The sequence below is a fragment of the Rhinatrema bivittatum genome, chromosome 1, assembly GCF_901001135.1.
Source record: "Rhinatrema bivittatum chromosome 1, aRhiBiv1.1, whole genome shotgun sequence".
In the NCBI taxonomy this organism is placed as follows: Eukaryota; Metazoa; Chordata; class Amphibia; order Gymnophiona; family Rhinatrematidae; genus Rhinatrema; species Rhinatrema bivittatum.
The window spans coordinates 340,010,933-340,029,970 of record NC_042615.1 but is presented as its reverse complement, the minus strand read 5'-3'; the positions used below and the strand labels follow the sequence as shown (position 1 = coordinate 340,029,970).

General features: G+C 42.9%; 1 protein-coding gene across 1 annotated transcript in view; it reads right to left on the bottom strand.

Moving 5' to 3' along the window:
- The window catches only part of LOC115095751 (vitamin D-binding protein-like), a 174,646-nt gene that overhangs the window by 147,950 nt on the left and 7,658 nt on the right, over positions 1-19,038 (bottom strand). The window contains exon 3 of the mRNA XM_029609871.1: positions 18,457-18,510. Coding sequence (XP_029465731.1) covers positions 18,457-18,510 — 54 coding nt within the window. The remainder of the gene's footprint in view (positions 1-18,456; positions 18,511-19,038) is intronic.

Genomic DNA, 19,038 nt, shown 5'->3' with positions numbered 1-19,038 from the left:
GTGTTAGGAGCGAACCAAAAATGGCCTTTTTTGTCTTGGATGAGTCATTCGTTTTCAACATATATGCACATCTCTACTGTAAAACATACATTGAAATATATACTAAGAGTAATTTTCAAAGGCATTTCCATGGGTGAAATGGTGCCTGCCTGATTTTATAATAAACTTAGGTGCATATGTCCTGTATGAGTGTAAGGATGGTGTTGTAAAGGGATTGGGACTCACATGCATACTTCTGTATTTTGGAAAGTATGCATACAAATTTTCCCAAAATTTTTCCACTCACATAATAGCACTTGTAATTTTGTGCAGAAAAATTTAGTGGGATACATTTCACAGCAGATTTATGCACGTAAGTCTGCTGTGAAAATTATCCCACCAAATTTTGCAGGGCATTATAAAATTACCCCCTGGATAACTCCCATTCCCCAGGTGTTCTTCACTCTAAGGATGCCATGACTTTGTAATATTACCAATAATACTTTCAGGAAGGGTGATGAGAAATACTAAATATAATATAACTAAAATCATAGATCTAAAAATATCATTAGCTTCCTCCAATTAAGTCTGTAACAGTTTCAGATTCAGGGATGCCTTATTCTTCTGAATGGCAGTATACAAAATCTCTGAAAAGCTGCAACTTTCTTCCCTTACTAGTGCGTTTCGAAATACGAGCAGTGTGTAGTCTAACAACAACCATAGAAAGAGTCAGAGCACCACCTCCTGGAGGATAGGGTGTTCTGCAGAGAAAAACATGCCAGGTACAGGGGAAAAGACTTTTCAATTGATTGGGAGTAAGGGGAAATCCTGCCGAAGAATAAAGATACTATGGTAGTATGCTTCATACTCTATAATCAAATGAAAAGTGCAGTATCCCACATGCTGTCCCATTTCCTCTTCCTTCAGAAATACTTCAACTGATTCTTCTTTTCAGCTTCCCTTGGTCTTCCCCCAAGGTCTTCCCTGACAAGTCAGCCTCAAATAATACTGCTACTATGGTGATGTTATGCCATGTTTGGTTTTCTTACCAGAACTAGGCTGCTTGTTTGTCTTGAGAGATCCATGAAGGAGCAACATCAAAGCTAAGAAAAACTTAGAGAGAAAGCATGAGAAAAAATTCAGGTGTTAAATGTCTAAAGTAATAATAGAAGGACTAGGGGACATTCCATGAAGTTAGCAAGTAGCACATTTAAAACTAATCGGAGAAAATTCTTTTTCTCTCAATGCACAATAAAGCTCTGGAATTTGTTGCCAGAGGTTGTGGTTAGTGCAGTTAGTGTAGCTGGGTTCAAAAAAGTTTGGATAAGTTCTTGGAGGAGAAATCCTTTAACGGCTACTAATCAAGTTTAGTTAGGGAATAGCCACTGGTATTAATTGCATCAATAGCATGGGATCTTCTTAATGTTTGGGTAATTGCCAGGTTCTTGTGGCCTGGTTTGGTCTCTGTTGGAAACAGGATGCTGGGCTTGATGGACCCTTGATCTGACCCAGCATGGCAATTTCTTATGTTCTTAAGTCTTTCTTCAGATAAGGACCCTAGTAGAGTTCAAGAGGACCTCGCTGCTTACCCATTTCAGTGGGCCTCCACACCCTTTAAATATTTGAGGGTATGGTTTTGTTCTAATCTACTAGCACCATTGAAGCCAATGTTGACTATCTAGTTACTCTTGTTAAAGAATTGGTCACACGATGGTTTCCACTGCACTTGAAAACTTGAGCTGCAAAAGTTAATTTTATACTTAGCATGTTACTTCTCCTGTTTCATATGAAGTTGTACAAAACCATTGTTAAACTCCTTATTTCTTTCCTATGAAATGCAAAGACCCTCTAGAGAAGCTTTGAAAAACTGAAACTTGTGAAGCAAGAAGCTTTCATAATGAAGCAGGGTAGCCTCTGGTTACAGGCAGACACTCTAACTTCTAAGACTATATGGCTATGTTTAGAAGAATCCTTGGTTCACCTATCCCAATGATTTATTTTTTTGATATCTGTCTGCCTTTTTTTTTTAATTTATAATTTTATTGAATCTTTTAACAATAAACATGGCTTATCATAGTAACACATTCGTATTAACTATGGAATTACAACATTGCAATGTTACTCCTGTTACAAACATAACTTCAAAATAAACCCCCCTCCCTAAATTCCCCCACCCTCCCTCCCTAGCCGGAACAGAGACAGCAATACTTCCATGTTATGAATTACTCATGTCCGAATATAGATGATGATATAGATGATGTGTCTATCTTTTAAAATGGGGGATCATTTGGTTCTTAAGGATACTTTATTAACTTTTCAGATTTGGGAAAATCTTATTCAAACACCATCGCTTTTGTCTAAAAAAGCAACTATATGGTATAATAAGTCATTCAAAATGTATACTACAGTTTTGTTTTGGGTTGTTTTTTTTTTTTAAACAGTGATGTATATCTGGTGTTTGGGCCTTTGGACATCTGAGCCAGAATGGCAGATTAAAGCCATTTACTGCTCTGCAGGCAGAGTGTTATCTACATTGCTTCACAATTTTTTCAAAAGCTACAATTATATCATTGCATTCTAACTTGTAATTTAGTTTTGGTGATTGCCCCTGAAGCATTGCCTATAGAGAATGTTTGTGAATGTGTTCTTACAGTAATAAGCAAGCATCAAAGTTTTATCAATTTAAGACTGGCCTGAAGTATAGCTGTATTGAAATAGTTCAGTTCTGGGAAAATGATCTAGATTTCAACTTTACTTTCAGCCACTGGCCTATTTCTTGGGGATAAATTGTTGAAAATATCCTCCTTGGCTTCTATTACCTAGTCTCTTCTTTTTATTGCCTATAGAGTTATATGGACTCCTATAAAGTTTGCGGGGGCTCGGGTACTGAGAGCAATAAATGCTGATCCTGCTTGATTAAGACGGGCACCTTGTCACAACTTTTGTTTTCCTGTCCAATCTCCTGCATTTTCGGTCTCAGTTGTGGGACAGAATTTGTGTCATTTCTTCTATTGACCAAGAATTCGTGTATAACGAGGTCATTTTGAAATCATTGGCTATTAAATATTGATTCGCTTCAAACATTTTTTGGTAATCAATTGCAGAATATAAATATATGTAAATAAATAAAAATAAATACTGGTAAATTAATTGATGCCATTTTATCTTTTCATTAAAAGAAACTCATGGATTTTTTTTACTGTCCATGGCTAAAGCATATTTGAATAACTGGAAGAACAACATTGTGCTGGATATGAATATGTGGTTGTTTTCAAGGTATGAACGTGCTGCAGCAGATCGGAAGGGATTAATTTCGGAGGCCCGAAAGGTTTGGAACCCGCTTTTGTCATTTTCATATTACTTCTTTTGCTGTATTCTCTAGATTATTGTGAACATATCACTGTTTGTTTTTGTTTTTTACTGGTGGCTTCTTGTTCTGATGAAATCCATACTTCAGGGGTGGTCAACTCTGGTTCTCAAGAGCCACAAAGAGGCCAGGTTTTCAGAATATCCACAATGAATATGCATGAGATAGATTTGCATACAATGGAAGCACTACATTCAAATCTATCTCATGCATATTCATTGTGGATATCCTGAAAACCTGGCCTGTTTGTGGCTCTTGAGGACTGGAGTTGGCCACCCCTGCCATATTTTATCTGAACAAGGGAGAGGGGTTTGGAGAATGAGAGTAACATAGTAATATAATCCATCCAGTCTGACTAGCAAGTTGTTTAGGGTAGTAACTGTTGCTCCATGCATGTTACCTCTATGCCAGGACTTTCCAAAATTGTCCTGGGGCCACACAGTCAGTTGGGTTTTCAGGATATCCACACTGAATATACATGAGATAAATTTGCATACCATGGATACTCAGTATATTCAAATTTATCTCATGCATATTCATTGTGGATATCCTGAAAATATGACTGGCTGTGGGGTCCCAAAGACAGGTTTGGGAAGTCCTGTTCTATGCAGAAATGTGATACCTAAAGTTAACACAGGTTACCTCATTTCTTTAGTTTCCTCCATTAGGCACTAGGGATCGTCTGTATTTATCCTGTGCCCTTTTGAATTCCATTACTGTTCTTGTCATCACCACTTCTTTCAGGAGGTCATTCCATGTATCCACCACCCTTTCTGTAAAGAAATATTCCCTGATATTGTTGCTATATCTATCCCTTTGGAGCTTCATATCATGACCCCTACTTCTTCAATTTCCTTTTCAATGGAGAAGATTTGATTCTTGTGCAGCATTAATATCTTTTAGGTGTTTAAAAGTCTGTATCATATCTCCTCTGTCTCCTCTCTTCCAGGGTATACGTATTTAGGTCCTCCAGTCTCATTTCATAAGTCTGTCAGTGCAGAAGACCCCAGACCACTTTGGTTGCCTTTCTCTAGCCCTTTCCATCCTGTCTCTATCCTCTTTGAGATACGATCTCCAGAACTGAACATAGTTACAGATCTTAGTGTCATCTATAAAAAGACAAACTTTACCTTCTAATCCCTCTGATATAGTGCTCACAAAGATATTGAACAGGATGTGCCAAAACTCATCCTTGATGCACTCCACTTATCACTCTTCTGACTCCAGAGCAAGTTCTGTTCACTATTATACACTGTCGTCTGTCAGACAACCAATTTATAATTCATTCCACCATCTTGGAACCCACTCCCAGGCTTCTCATTTTATTCATGAGCCTTCTTATGTGGGACCATATCAAAAACTTTGCTGAAATCCAAGTAAACCACTTTGCATGCTTTTCCTTAATCTAATTGTCTAGTTACCTAATTAAAAAAAAAAAAAACAGTCAGATTTGTTTGACATGACCTTCCTCTGGTAAAACCATGTTGTCTTGGATCATGAAACACACTAGATTGTAGATAGCTCCCTACCCTTTCCTTTAGCAGAGTCTCCATTAATTTTCCAAACACTGAGATAAAGCTCACCGCTTGTAGTTTCCAGCATCCTCTCTGCTACTATTTTTGTGAAACGGGACAACTATTGCAGCACCACTCCCATCTCCAAGGATCTATTGAACAGTTCCTCCAGCAAGCCAGACAGCATCTCTCTGAACTGTCTTAGTATCCTGGGATGTTTCGCATCAGGTCCCATGGTCTTGTTCACTTTCAGTTTTGCTAGCACCTCCCAAACACTCTTCTGTAAACAGAGTGGCATCTACCCCATGCCCATCCACACTCTTGAGATCCAGCAGAGGCCCTACTCCAAAGGCTTCTTTAATGAACTCTGAACTGAAGTATTTTGTTTAATATGTCTGCGATCTCCACATCTTTCTACACACATTGTCGCTTGTCTCCTTTCAAACTTAAAAAGCCAGTTGGCCTTCTTCCTTTCCCTGATATATCTGAAAAACGTTTTATTATCTCACTTTACATCGTTGGCGATCCTTTCTTCTACTTGTGCTTTTGATATTCATATTTCTTTCCTTATCTCTTTCAGCTTCACCAGATATTCTTTCCTGTGTTCCTCTTTTTTGAGTTCGCTTGTACTTTATGATTACTAATCTTTTTGTGTTTATCTTTTCAGTCACCTTTTTGGAGAACCATGTCGGTTTCCTTTCTTCTTATTTTTATTTGCTTTTCTTACATGTAACCCCATCCCCAGGTACTTGCTTACTACCAATGGAGCCATAAATATGTTTGTACTTCTGGGGCTGGATCACACACTCAGGTGAGCTCTTGCACAAGTCTCCTTCCCCAAAGGCTTGAGTTCTTTGGTGGTTGTGGTAGGAGGGGGAACAAATTCTCTTTCTAGGCCCAGAGTGCCAGCAGTGCCTTTGAAGCCTTTTTCCCTGGGAGAGGTATACTTACTTTTCCACGGTGGGTGCTACAAGTGCCAATAAACACCGGAGACCCAGACTTGATTGTTCAAAACAAACTTTACTGAAGGTGAGATGAGTGTATGACATATTTAATACAGTCCTCAGCACCACAGATTATATTTAATCATCACAGACTTTTCCTCCATCTGTGCAAGAGTATCTTAATGCCAGGGCAAGGGAGACACTCACCTTCCAGGGCTTGGATAAATGAGATTCCTAATTAGGTAAAGAATCCTTGTGTAGGCAGGAAAATCCTTCCATCACTGGTAAATTACGTAACAGAGTCTCTGCACAGAGAGACCAGGTTTCTCTCTCTCCAGGGGTGAAGACTCTGAGTGGGTGTCCTCAATAAGTTTCAAGATGGTATTACTCATAGTTTATTCCAATGTCTCTCTTGATCTCTCTCTCTCTCTCTCCCTCTCTCTCTCTCTCTCGAATTCCACAATGGAAGGGATCCTCTCAGGAACGCACAGCTCTTGATCTTCCTCCTCAGGTAGGAATGGGGCAGCAAAATTTTTCCTCCTGACTTTTCTAACAATAATCCTTTTCTCCAAAAACAGATCAAAACACCAGAATGTCCTTGCATCTGGTCACCACCATTCATCTGTCCAAGAGGCCACAGAGGGTTATGTCTTCCTTATCCTGGGTCCCTCAGGGTAAGGGTTCCCCATGTCTTCTAACCAAGTGACACCCAAAGGTCTCACAAGGCTTCCTATCACAAACAAATTTAAAAACCTGAAACAACCTTGGAAGCAAACCCAACCAGCCAGTTAATGGCCTGGTAGGGCAGCTTCACAACCTTGCTCAGGATTCCCAGGCAGAGTGTTAGATTTCAGTCCATTTTCCCTTACTGCATGGCAGGGAGCCACCATCTCATGCTCTGATGCGTGCATTACTAGGGCCTGGTGAAAAGACGCATAGGGCCTGCATGCGAATCTGTGCACACAATTCTGCTCACTCTGGTGAGAGAGTCAGGTAGTCACCCTGATAATGTTGTCACACACTCAAGACTATTTAGCTTGCCCGGATATGGTCTCCTTGCCTTGACAACAAGTTGCTTGGTCTGTTCCTGGTTCCTGCCTTGCTTGCTGTGTGCCTGGTTCTGGATGCTGTTCCTGTCTGTCTGCCTGCCTGCCTGCTTGTTTGCTGCTCATCTTGACTTTGGACCATTCTGGATTCTGCTTGACAACTGGCTGTCTTGACCCCACACCAGTTATTGGATTTTGCATGCCCACTGCCTGCCTTGACCCTGGACCAGTTACTGACACAAGCAAGGGCTGCTCTTCTAACACTAACAGTTTGCCAAGGCCATGGACCTAGTGGAACTTGCCATGTTCCATGCTATTCCTGGTATGGCACAACATATACAACAACAACAGAATGTTTTGGATCAGGTGACACGGGTTCTGGAAAGGCTTGCAGCATGAATGGATGTACTCTCCACACAACAGGCACCTGTAGAAGTGGCTTCACCTTGGGCTCCAGCTTCTGTGGCAGATCCATTGCCATGTCTCCCTCCATCACCTAAATACAGTGGCAACCCCCAGGAGTGTTGGGGTTTTATTAATCAGTGCCAAATGCACTTCAGTCTGCAGGCAGCTCTATTTCCAACAGACAGAATTATGGTTATATTTATTATGACTCTACTGGGGGAATCAGCTCTGGCCTGGGCTTCCCCATTATGGGAGCATGAGGATCTGATCTTGGAGGACCTCAACTGCTTCCTTTGTGACATCTGGTTCATATTTGATGAGCCTGGATGAGGGTCATCGGCTGAAATGAGCTGTAACAGATTCTTTAAGGTTCTTGGATTGTCGGCCAATATGCAGTCCAGTTCTGGACTTTGGCCTCAGAACTAAGTGGCAGGATGATAGTCTGTTAGCCATCTTTCATCAGGACCTGTGTGAACCTTTGAAAGATGAGCTGGCCTGGTGGGACCCACCTGAGGATCTATAAGAGTTCATTAGGTGACTATTCACCTTGACTTTCGCCTGCAGGAAAGAGGTAAAGAATGGTGCCAAGCCTGACAATCTATCTGTCTAGCTCCCGAGTTCTAGCAGTCAGTGATTCCGCCCAGGGCCCCTCTGTCAGCCAAAACCCCACAGGAACCTATGCAAGTGGATCAGCCTCATTTTTCACTGGAGGAACGCCTATGCAGAAGGCGCCTCAACCTTTGACTTTATTGCGCCGGTTCAAGACACTATGCCGGCCAATGCCCTGTTAAAAGCGGTAAACTCCCAGGCCTAGGGATGGTAGTAGAGGCCATCCTAGGTCGACAAGGTACCTATCCCCAACTCCTATTTCCAGTGAACATCGTCCTGGGGAAATCTGAAACCCTGAGTTTGGAATGAGGAAGTCATTTTAGCCATCAACCGTCTGAAACAAGAATTTACCCATGATCCATGCCTTCACTACCCTGACTCTACTCGACCATTTATCATAGAGATTGACATCTCCACGCTTGGGGTAGGAGCCATTCTGCTTCAACATGACCCTCACGGTTTTCTTGTTATCTGTGCCTTTTTCTCAAGGAAGTTGTTCCCAGTGGAGAGGAATTAAACCATCAGTGACCGGGAACTCTTAACAGTTAAATTGGCTCTCAAAGAATGGCGCTATTTGTTATAAGGCACCCAATTCACAGTAACAAAAATCTTGAATATTTGGCTCAAGCCCAGTGGTTGAATGCTCACCAAGCCTGCTGGTCTCTATTTTTTAACCAATTTGATTTTGAGTTATGGTATTGCCTGGTGGGAAAGAATATATGCGCTGATGCCCTTTCCCGTTCTTTCCAAGATGACAGTGTCTCGAGATCTATTATTGATCCTGCAAAGATCTGCCTGGCCACTGCCTTGACTGTACCCCCAGGGAAAATGGTGGTACCACGACACCTCAGGAAATGGGTACTGAAATGGGACCATGACTCTCAGATAGCCAGGCATCCCGACCTCACCAGGACTTTTGAACTACTCTCCTGCTATTATTGGTGGCATCAATTGTGAAAAGATCTTAAGCACTATGTGGAATCTTGCCCAACCTGTGCTGCAAATAAGACATGCAGAGTCTGACCCTGGGGTCTACTACAACTATTGCCTATTCCCAAGTGACCATGAACCCACCTTGCCACAGATTTCAACACCGATCTCCTGCTTTCGGATGGCAAAAATACCATCTGGGTGATTGTGGACCAGTTTTCAAAAATGGCTCACTTCCAGTGCTAATCGGAGAAAGTTCTTTTTTACTCAACGCACAATTAAACTCTGGAATTTGTTGCCAGAGGATGTGGTTAGTGCAGTTAGTATAGCTGTGTTTAAAAAAGGATTGGATAAGTTCTTGGAGGAGAAGTCCATTACCTGCTATTAATTAAGTTGACTTAGAAAATAGCCACTGCTATTACTATCAACGGTAACATGAAATAGGCTTAGTTTTTGGGTACTTGCCAGGTTCTTATGGCCTGGATTGGAAACAGGATGCTGGGCTTGATGGACCCTTGGTCTGACCCAGTATGGCATGTTCTTATGTTCTTATGTTCTTACCATCTGCTCCTCAACTAGCTTGCTGTTTATTCAGCACATCTTTCGGTTACATGGTCTAGCTACCCATATCTTGTCTGATTGTGCAGATCACCTTGACCTTTTCTTCCGCGTATCACCCACAGACAAATGGACAAAATGAATGGACTAATCAATCTCTCAAAGCCTCCTTCCTTCCCTGGGCGAAGGCTTACCATAATAACCAAATCAATAAATCTACCAGCTCATCCACCTTCTTCCTAGTATATGGATGCTACCCCCAGATTCTAGTACCACTGACCCCCTCTGTGGAATGCCCAGCTGCTGAGATCAAGGGGCAGGAATTACTAGACCTCTGTCACTCAACCCATCAGTTCCTAAAACAGGCCGCAATCCATTCCAAAATACAGGCAGATAAGAAACGTCAGCCAGCCCCTCAGTTTCAACCTGGAGACTTAGTCTGGCTGAATACTCACAATTTGAAGCTTCACATGCCATCCCTCAAGTTTGCTCCTTGCTTCAACGGATCCTTCCCAATGATCTGTGCTATAGGCCAGGTAGACTATAAGCTTAAAATACCGCCTTCAGTACATAATCACAATGTGCCCAGCCTAGCACGCAGCTTGACAAGCGGTTGGACATGCGTTTTGGACACACATCTATAACCCCCAATGCAATAAGGGGATAAGTGCATCCAAAATGTGCATCCAAACTCGCATGTAGCTAATAATGCTCATCACATGTAAATTCCTGCTCGCCAAATGCACCCTTGTTAACATGGAAAATTTAACACCAGCCCCGGAACTGGAAATAAGCCTTGCCGCGAATCAAGGGCTCACAACAAAATAAAAATTCCTGCTTTCTGTGGTGCCTGCTACTTAGCATTGTGACGACACAAAGTTGGAGGAACCACAGAAAGCTGTATCATGACAAAATGAAAAAGGGAAAAAAATGAAAAGGGGAAAAAAATTCTGGGCACACAATATACACTCTCCAGGCCGTGTATATTGTGCATCTTTATATTGTGCAGGTAGTGGGATAAAACGGACACTCATATTGAGCGTCTGTTTTCCTAACCTGCACACAGCCAAGTTTCCTGGATGCCCGAAGCCAAGGATGCACTAGGGATGCAAATTTTCCCTAGTACGTCCATATTAGAGCAGCATCTCATTTAGCAATTGCATCAGGCGCCCAGGAGCTGAGGATGTGAGCACATTAGGAAAACAGGCGCTCTACATGAGCGCCCATTTTACTGCATGTTTTTATTGCTTTGACCCCAATGTATTTCACATATTTTTGCTGAAACCTGCAGTACTTTTGTAGCCCACCAAACTGCCATCCCAGCTGCAGGAGATCCCAGTAGAAGAAGAGACACAGTACAAACTTGCAGAGGTCTTGGGCTCACGAGTCGGCAATAAACTACAGTATCTTGTTGCTTGGAAGGCTTATGGTCCTGAGAAAAATTTGTGGGAGCCGGTTTCCAGGGCTGGTGCAAGGGTATTAGGATCCCGGTCCAGGACATGTGACGTGTCCTGGACCGGCCTGGGCGGCAAATACCCGGGCCAGTCCAACGTCGTGAGTCGGCCGCTGGTCTTGGGATCTACCTAAGTCCTGCTGGCTATCCACACCAAGGGCTCAACCTGAGGGAACGACAGTTAGTAGATGTGAAGCCTCCCCAGGTCCCTCTTTGGCAATTCCACCTGAGCTCAGCGTCATCGGTGGTGCTTCTTGCTACCTCACCACACAGGGGTCCACATCACTGCCTGTAGTCCACAAGGGCTTATGCAGTGGCTAGAGGGCTACCCCAATGACATCACCAAGGGCTACCTTCCTAACACTAACATAGAGTTTATCTGCCTCCTCCAAATAGGCCAGAAATCCAAAACAAAGAAAAAGATTTCTGTACTGCCACCTAACTCTAAGACTGCCTCCAATTTCTTAGTAAAGAGCTGCTTTTATATCCTAATTAGGGGATGGCCATCCCAGCTCCTTCATAAGGAGGAGGCTGTACTGAATAGTACCTCCCCATAAAGTCCAACTTGTCTATCTTCCCAGTTAAAAGGAATCACTAGGGCAATATTAGTAATGAACTCAATGGGTCATTACAAACATAAAGATTTGTTGCTTTTATTTCAGTGGCGTAGCCAGAAATTAATTTTTTGGAGGGGCCGAAAGTTAACATGAGTGGGTAGTTGATATACAAGTCTAGGCCCTACTAGTTGATAAATAGTGCCTGACAAGGGATATCTAAGTAGTTTTATCATGAATGATGCTTTTAACTATTTTAATTCTATTTCAAGCACTTTCCAGCTTATACATCTGTATAAATTTATTTTATATTTATTACAGTTTATAAATACACATCATATAAAAAGTAAACAAAAAACACTTAACAGAAACATCAGATCCAAACACATAATAAAACAAATATCAATGTATTCTTTAATGAATCATCTTTTCAAAAATGCAAAGAATATCATAACTACAATAAAACAGCAATAATTATTATAAGAACTTAAGATTTACAACAGGTGCAGAACAGAACTAGGACATGCAAAATAAATATATTCAAATTCTGGTGCCTCCTTAGTGTCAGCAAAACAAACTCCCTACAATGCCAAACATTCTGTGAAGTAAGACAAATCCCTATAAAAAAACAAAAACCAACAACAACGCCTAGAATCTTTCCATATCATATCATAACAGCAGTAACCTTGTCATATCATATCATAACAGCAGCAACCTTATCAACAAAAAGGCAGCAAAGGCAAGCATTACACCAAGCCTTAGAACACTAATACACCACTAGTGAGCAAACAGAACAAGCCGAACTGCTACAAATCCCTACAGAGAAACTACACGCTAGCCAAAATACTGCACTTCTGTCACACATGTGCAACACAGACAGAGACTTACCTAATACAGAATAAGAGACTACAAATTAGAAACAAACATGCAGACAAAACTGAAATGGAAAGCATGAGAAACCAGGCACTGAACACTGAAATACTGAAGAAACAGCAAAATGCAAATATATAAGAAAATCATTCTCAAAGATGGCATATTTTAGTAAAAATAACTTTTTTTTACCTTGTTGTCTAATCTTATTTTTCTAATTGGTTGGTCCCAGTCTCTTTGTTCCCCTTATCCGTCTTTTCCTATTTCCTTTTTCAGGGTTTCTTTTATTCTTTTTGTTTCTTCTCTCGCCACTTGCGTCTTTCCTTCCTCCTTCATACACACACAGAAGTTCTCTCACACATGCTCTCTCATACACATTCTTTCTCTCACATAGACTCCCACTCTTGCATGCTCTCCCTCTCACATACACACAGACTCCCACTCCCACACACTCTCTCTCACTCAGGCTCCCACTCTCACATGCTGTCCCTCAATTGCAGGCTCTCACTCTCACATGCAGATTCCCACTCCCCCCCCACAAACACAGGCTCTCACTCTTACATGCTGCCTTTCACATTCAGGCTCCCATTCCCCTCACAGACACGCACAAGTCCTCACTCTTACATTCTGTCTCATACACAGATCCAGATTCCCATACAAACACACATGCTATCACATGCTCTCTCTCACATAGAGGCTTACACACACACACACACACACACACACACAGGATCTCACTCTCACAAGCAGGCTGCCACTCCCTCACAGACAGAGGCTCCCACTTTCACACACATACGCTCCCTCACACACACACAGGGACTCACTCTTTCAAACATACATACTCTCGCTCTCTGTTACACACAGGCTCACACATGCATATGCTTTCTCTTTCACACACAGCTTCTCCACTCCAACATGTTGTCTCTCATACACACATACACCCTCCCAGGAAGTCTCCCATTAACACCCCCACGCCACACTATTTCAAGCTTTCATACACACATACACCCAAGCAGGCTCCCATTCACAACAACACCCCCCCCCCCTCAGGCAGGCTCTCATTCACACCTTCCCCTCCAGGCATCATCCCATTCATACCCCCAATCCACATCACAGCAGGCTTCCATTCACACACACACACACACACACAGACACACACCTAGGCAGGCTCCCATTCACACAAACATACACCCAGGCAGTCTTCCCATCGGGAGCAAAAAGAGAAGCCCATTCTGTTGCTCCTCCTCATGTGCCTACCTCTTCACTATGCAAAACTCTTGTGGCTAGCACTTCCTCATGAGATAAGCATAGAGCACATGCTAGCCACAAGAGTTTTGAATTCCATAGGGCTGGCACACATGGAGAAGCAATCAAATGGGCTCCCTCTCTTCTTGGCCATCAATGGATGGATTCCAATGGCGAATTCTTGGGCCTCTTCTTTCTTTATCTGCTGGTGGGACAGGGTCCACTGGTGGCCTCCTGAGCCTCATTCTCTTTCCGGACGCCAGTGGATGGGAGCCACCGGTTGCCTCGTAGGCCTCCTTCTCTCTTCAGTTGCCAGTGGGGCAGGATCCACCAGTGGCCTCCTGGGCTGCCTCCCCTCTTCAGCCACTGTTCCGCTAGCTGTGTACACCTGGCAGTGCCAGGCCTGTTCACAGGGACCCTATGACACAGCCTCTCTTTTCAGGACACCAAGAAATGCTAAGTGAGTAGGTCTGAGCTCAACGTGGGTGGGCTGTGACCCATCTAGGCCCACCTGTGGCTACGTCACTGCTTATTAGAGCTCCCTTTAATTTGAAGTATGGATCCAATTCACCCATCTTGTCCCAGTCTTCTAGCTCCTCAAGGTACATCACCATTTGACCACAGTCAATATTTTTGAGATCCAGGGCATTGATCTTCATTTGATTTCTTGCCTCCTTGGCTATGATATCAAACTATGATGATCATTCGCGTTCAGGTGGACACCTATCAGGACATTAAATATGTCTCCTGTAGGATAACCAAATGAATTCTGTATAGGCTGGAACAGGAACCACACTGACGCCAGCCTTTCTTCATGCACTTTAACTGTTATTCACAGCAAAACAACAGATCAGTAGACTGCCTACCTTTGCAACTTCCCAGAGAGGGTCAGGAGCTCCTGCTCCTGGAGACACGGGCCTCCTAATCTCAGCTGGGCTCACACTCTTATCCTGCCCCAGCAAGGTCTACCCTCAGAGCTCTCTCTCCCTGTAGGATTTAAGGTGGACCAGGCTGGATGCCTGGTCAAGTACAGGTTAAGGAGGGGAAAAGGGTCACTCCTTCATAGCGCCATTTGTGACTACAAGATCCAGTATTGTTCCTCCACTTGTGGGTTCACATCACCATTTGTCTGAGCAGAACCCCCTTGAACAGCATTCACAATCTCTGCTTCTTACAGATTCTGCAGCAGGGTAATCTAATCCACATCTGGAAGATTAACATTTCCAATGAGCAATGCCTCTCCCTTCCTTCCTACTTTCTGGATGTCTTTGGCCAGATCTCTGTCCAGTTCTTCTGTCAGAGTCAGAGGATGGTAGATCACATTAGTATAAATGGAACTGCCATCATCTTTTTTCTTTTTTGACAGCCCTCAATGATTTTTCATTTTCTCACAACCCCTGCATTTCAATTGCTTGGATATTGTTTTTGATATAAAGAGCTACTCCTCCACCTTTTCTGAGTCAGACCAAAGATCAAACAGAATAAATCAAAGTCACTGATCATTTCACATAAATCTCCAGATTCTCCTAATTTAGGCCTGGGTTTTCTTATGGCGCAGAGCTCATTGAATCTCCCTTGCCTTCCCAGCAAGGTCTGCCCCCCCCCCCCCCGCCTTGCTGAGAAGGTGGGGGGCAAAGCAGGGGGCAGGCCTGCGAAAGCCGGCAGCGATCGCACCACCGCGGTGTTATCGCTGTTGGCTTTTGCACCCAATAGCACCACTGTGAAAGGTGGTGCTATTGGGCTAGCTACTGGCGGCGATAACGGGTCTTACCTTATCGCCGCCAGCGATGTTACCGCCACGTCTGCCCCGTCGCCGCCCCAACTCCTCCTCTTCCGGTCCCGACTCCGCCCCTATCAAGCTATCGCGTGCGAAAAGTCCTTTTTCGCGTGCGATACCGATAGAAAATGACCCCCTTTAGTTCTTTTTGTCCTAAACTGAATACACAGATTTGCATGTATTTTAATTATTTCCAAGTTTTGCACTACCAATACATACATCAAATGACATCCAATTACACAGGTGTTTTTCATTCATAAAATATAATTAAAAGATGATTCTGAAAGCTGCTCAAATAACTTATATTTAGATAAGCAGTTTATGAAAACCTGAAGAAACAAAGAGGCCAATAGTCAAAAGATTTACCCAGGTAACATTGGCTTTTAGCCAGGTAAATCTGTGCAGTTAAAAATTGGCCTCTTTAACCAGCTAAATCTGTGCAGTTAAAAGCTGTGTGAATTTAGCTAAATAATAAAAGGCTCTGCTGTGGCCTGATATTCAGTCCTATATGGCTAAAAATTCAGGCCAGGAGAATGACAGGCCTAAATCCACTCAAATTTTGAACACTTAGAAGCATGGAAAAATAACAGGAAACCTCTTTGTGAGTCATTAACCTGGGCAAACTGGGGCTGTTTGGTAATTGCTAGGGATGTGCAGACCAAAAGTTTAAGTTCATAAGTCCATAAGTCGAAAGGGGGTCCCATTTGCGGTCAATATGGACATATGGAGAATTCCATAAGTTGAGTCTATGTCCATATGTGCAAATAAAAATTTAAACCCCTCACCCGCCTTAATCCCCCCCCCCCAAGACTTACCAAAACTCCCTGGTGGTCCAGAGGGGTCAGGACGCCATTCCTGAACTCCTTTGCAAGGAGCACATGATGTCGGCGTCACGTCGGAGTGACGCGGCGTCACGTGATTCCCCTCGGGTTCACTCCCGGACCCCTCGTTGGGCTCAAAAGGCACTTTTGGACAGCTTGAGGGGGGCCTCCTGACCCCCCCAAGCTGGCCAAAAGTGCCTTTTGGGCCCAACGAGGGGTCCGGGAGCGAACCCGAGGGGAATCACGTGACGCCGCGTCACTCCGACGTGACGCCGACGTCACGTGATTCCCCACGCGTCCGCTCCCGGACCCTCACGGAACTTTTGGCCAGCTTTGGTAAGTCTTGGGGGGGGGATTAAGGAGGGTGAGGGGGTTTAAATTTTTATTTAGATCAACAATCGCGATTTACAACGTATTCAACATAGCTATGTTGAATAAGTTGGAAATCCGATCGTTTAAGCCTCATCTTTTTTTTAAGTTAAAAAAAAAAAATAAGTTGCGTTTTCCATTTAAGTTCAAAACGAATGCACACCCCTAGTAATTGCCTTCTTCAGAGCAGCTGAGAAGTGTGCCTGGGATTTACAATGCACCTACTTTCAGCTGCACTATTAAGAACCGTTCCAGGGATGTGTTTAGTTTGGGGGGAATAAAGTCCATGGGCAGAATGACATTTTCAGTTCTGCGTGCGTGCCTTTCCCACTTTTCCTGTGCCCTGGAATTGTCTGCGTGGACTTTGGTGCCCCTGTAGCTACATAAGCATATCTTCACAAGAAAAGCTACACATCTAGTTTTCTTTGAAAATTGCCTACCAGGTCTGCAGGTACAAAAATACCCGCGGACTTTGCACCTTGGGAGGCTATAGAAAATGTCCCCTCTCCCCCCCCCATAATGTAAAGGGAGCAAAGTCCTCAAGGCTGCCCATTTTCCCAAACTTTGGGGCAGATGCTAAAAGCTGACAGGTAGATTTTAAAAGTGTTGCTCGCACAAAAGACCCCTTACACGTGTATATAGGCCGTGCGCAAGCAACCAAATTTAAAGATGACGGGAAATCCCCCACCATAAGAGAGGCACTTTCAACTCAGGGTGGGTTTTGGAGGGGGCGGTGTTACATTGGTCTGCTTACAGCGCAAGGGTCTGTAGACCCTTGTAACTCTGAGCCCCCCCAAAACCCACCCTGAGTTGGAAGTGCCCTACTTATGGTGGGAGAAATATAGAGGGTCAGATTCTTTCTCTCTCCTCCCCCGCCCAATAGGGTCACTTGTGTGAGTACACGCGTAAAGCCTGCATGCATACGTGCGGCAGGGATATTTTGAATGATGTGCATGTACTTGAATTCACGATATAAAATTAAGCGAATCTTTGCTTGCATGCCCAATTTGCTCATTTATGGGCACACACACACACGCTCCTTTTAAAATGTACCTGTGAGTGTTAAACTGTGCACTGAAAGTTTCTTAATACACAAGCTAATTTCTTTTTACTTCCGATGCAGAAAGCTAATGGTATGCTAATTCATCGGAAGTTAATAAATGCACAAACCAAAAAATGTATGCAAAGAAAAAGCTTAGCATACTACACAACATGATTTATGTGCATAAATCATATTTTCCATAAATGTAAGTATGATTTATGCACATAAAAAAATATGTTTTATGTGTAATCAGAAACAGAAAGGAACACAACTTTGTGTGCTTAGCTTACTGTCACTGTGCGCATGACTTGAGCTAGGAGCACAACTTTGTAATCCTAACTCAAGTTGTGCTCTTAACTTGAGTGCCAGTTCCTGTAATCGAGATTTTCTGCACAGAAAATTATGCTTTGTGCACAGAAAATATGATTTATGCACATAAGAAATTTTTTCAGCAAAGAAAGGTTTTTGTGCACATATCATATTTTATGCACAGAAAATATGCTTTTTGTGCATAAAGCATGTTGTCTGGGCATAAAATCCAGACTACCAGTCCTGTCATCAGAACTTCAGCTTCCGCTGGTACATTAAAGTAAGCCCTGGAAACAACTAGGAGTTAAGTTTCCAGCACTAAGAAAACACAAAATAAGCCAATGTACCTTTCTGCAATGGGGGGGGTGATAGATAATGCCTTCCATGCAAGGGCGCTAAGGAATATGCACAGGTCTAAGCACACATTTATTGCGCACAAAACTCCTTGCTGCGTTGGCAGTAACGTTTGTACACAAAAAATGTGCACACGACTGCAGATTAAATTTATGCGCTCTGTCAGGCACACCTTATTCTACACTTTCCCCCACTCTTCCCCCCCTCCCCAGTCATCACCACCATTATGGAAACGTTTTGCATTTCCCAGGATTCCTTGAACTCTGTCACTGTTTTTGCCTCCACTGCTTTCTCCTACTTAGTTACTTACCAGTACTTCCCAGGTACCATGGTTCATGCGTAAGACACGCGGGTGCAGCTATTTCTACAAATAAAATAGTATAAAACAAAGGATACATGTCTTCATAGCTGAAAGTTATATGTCAGACTAAAATATCCATGGTATTTAACTGCTGTTCCCATAGTAAATTCAACAATTCATGTGCAGTAATATTGTCCTGTAACTGATTAACAATCTTTATTTCATTTCTACTTTAGTTGCTGGATGTGACTTTAAAACACAACAGAAGTTCATTTTAAGTCATTTCAAAGTCAATACTGTCTGACCTTACTATGCCAATCAGATGTTTACCTGGAATACAGGGAACAGGAGTCAAATGCCTCCCCATCCCCCCCCCCCAAAAAAAAAAAAAAGGTTGCATTAGCTTGTACACGGTGATGCAATCAGAATCCATACATTAATCCATCACCTTCCCTCCTGATGAATGTTCCACTATCACACTACACGTAGAAATCCAAATGCTAGCTAAATGCTTGCAAAAGTGAAAATGGCATTAAAAAAAAGGCTTTTTCATCATTTAATACTTTCATAAGCATGACACCTTCACCCTGG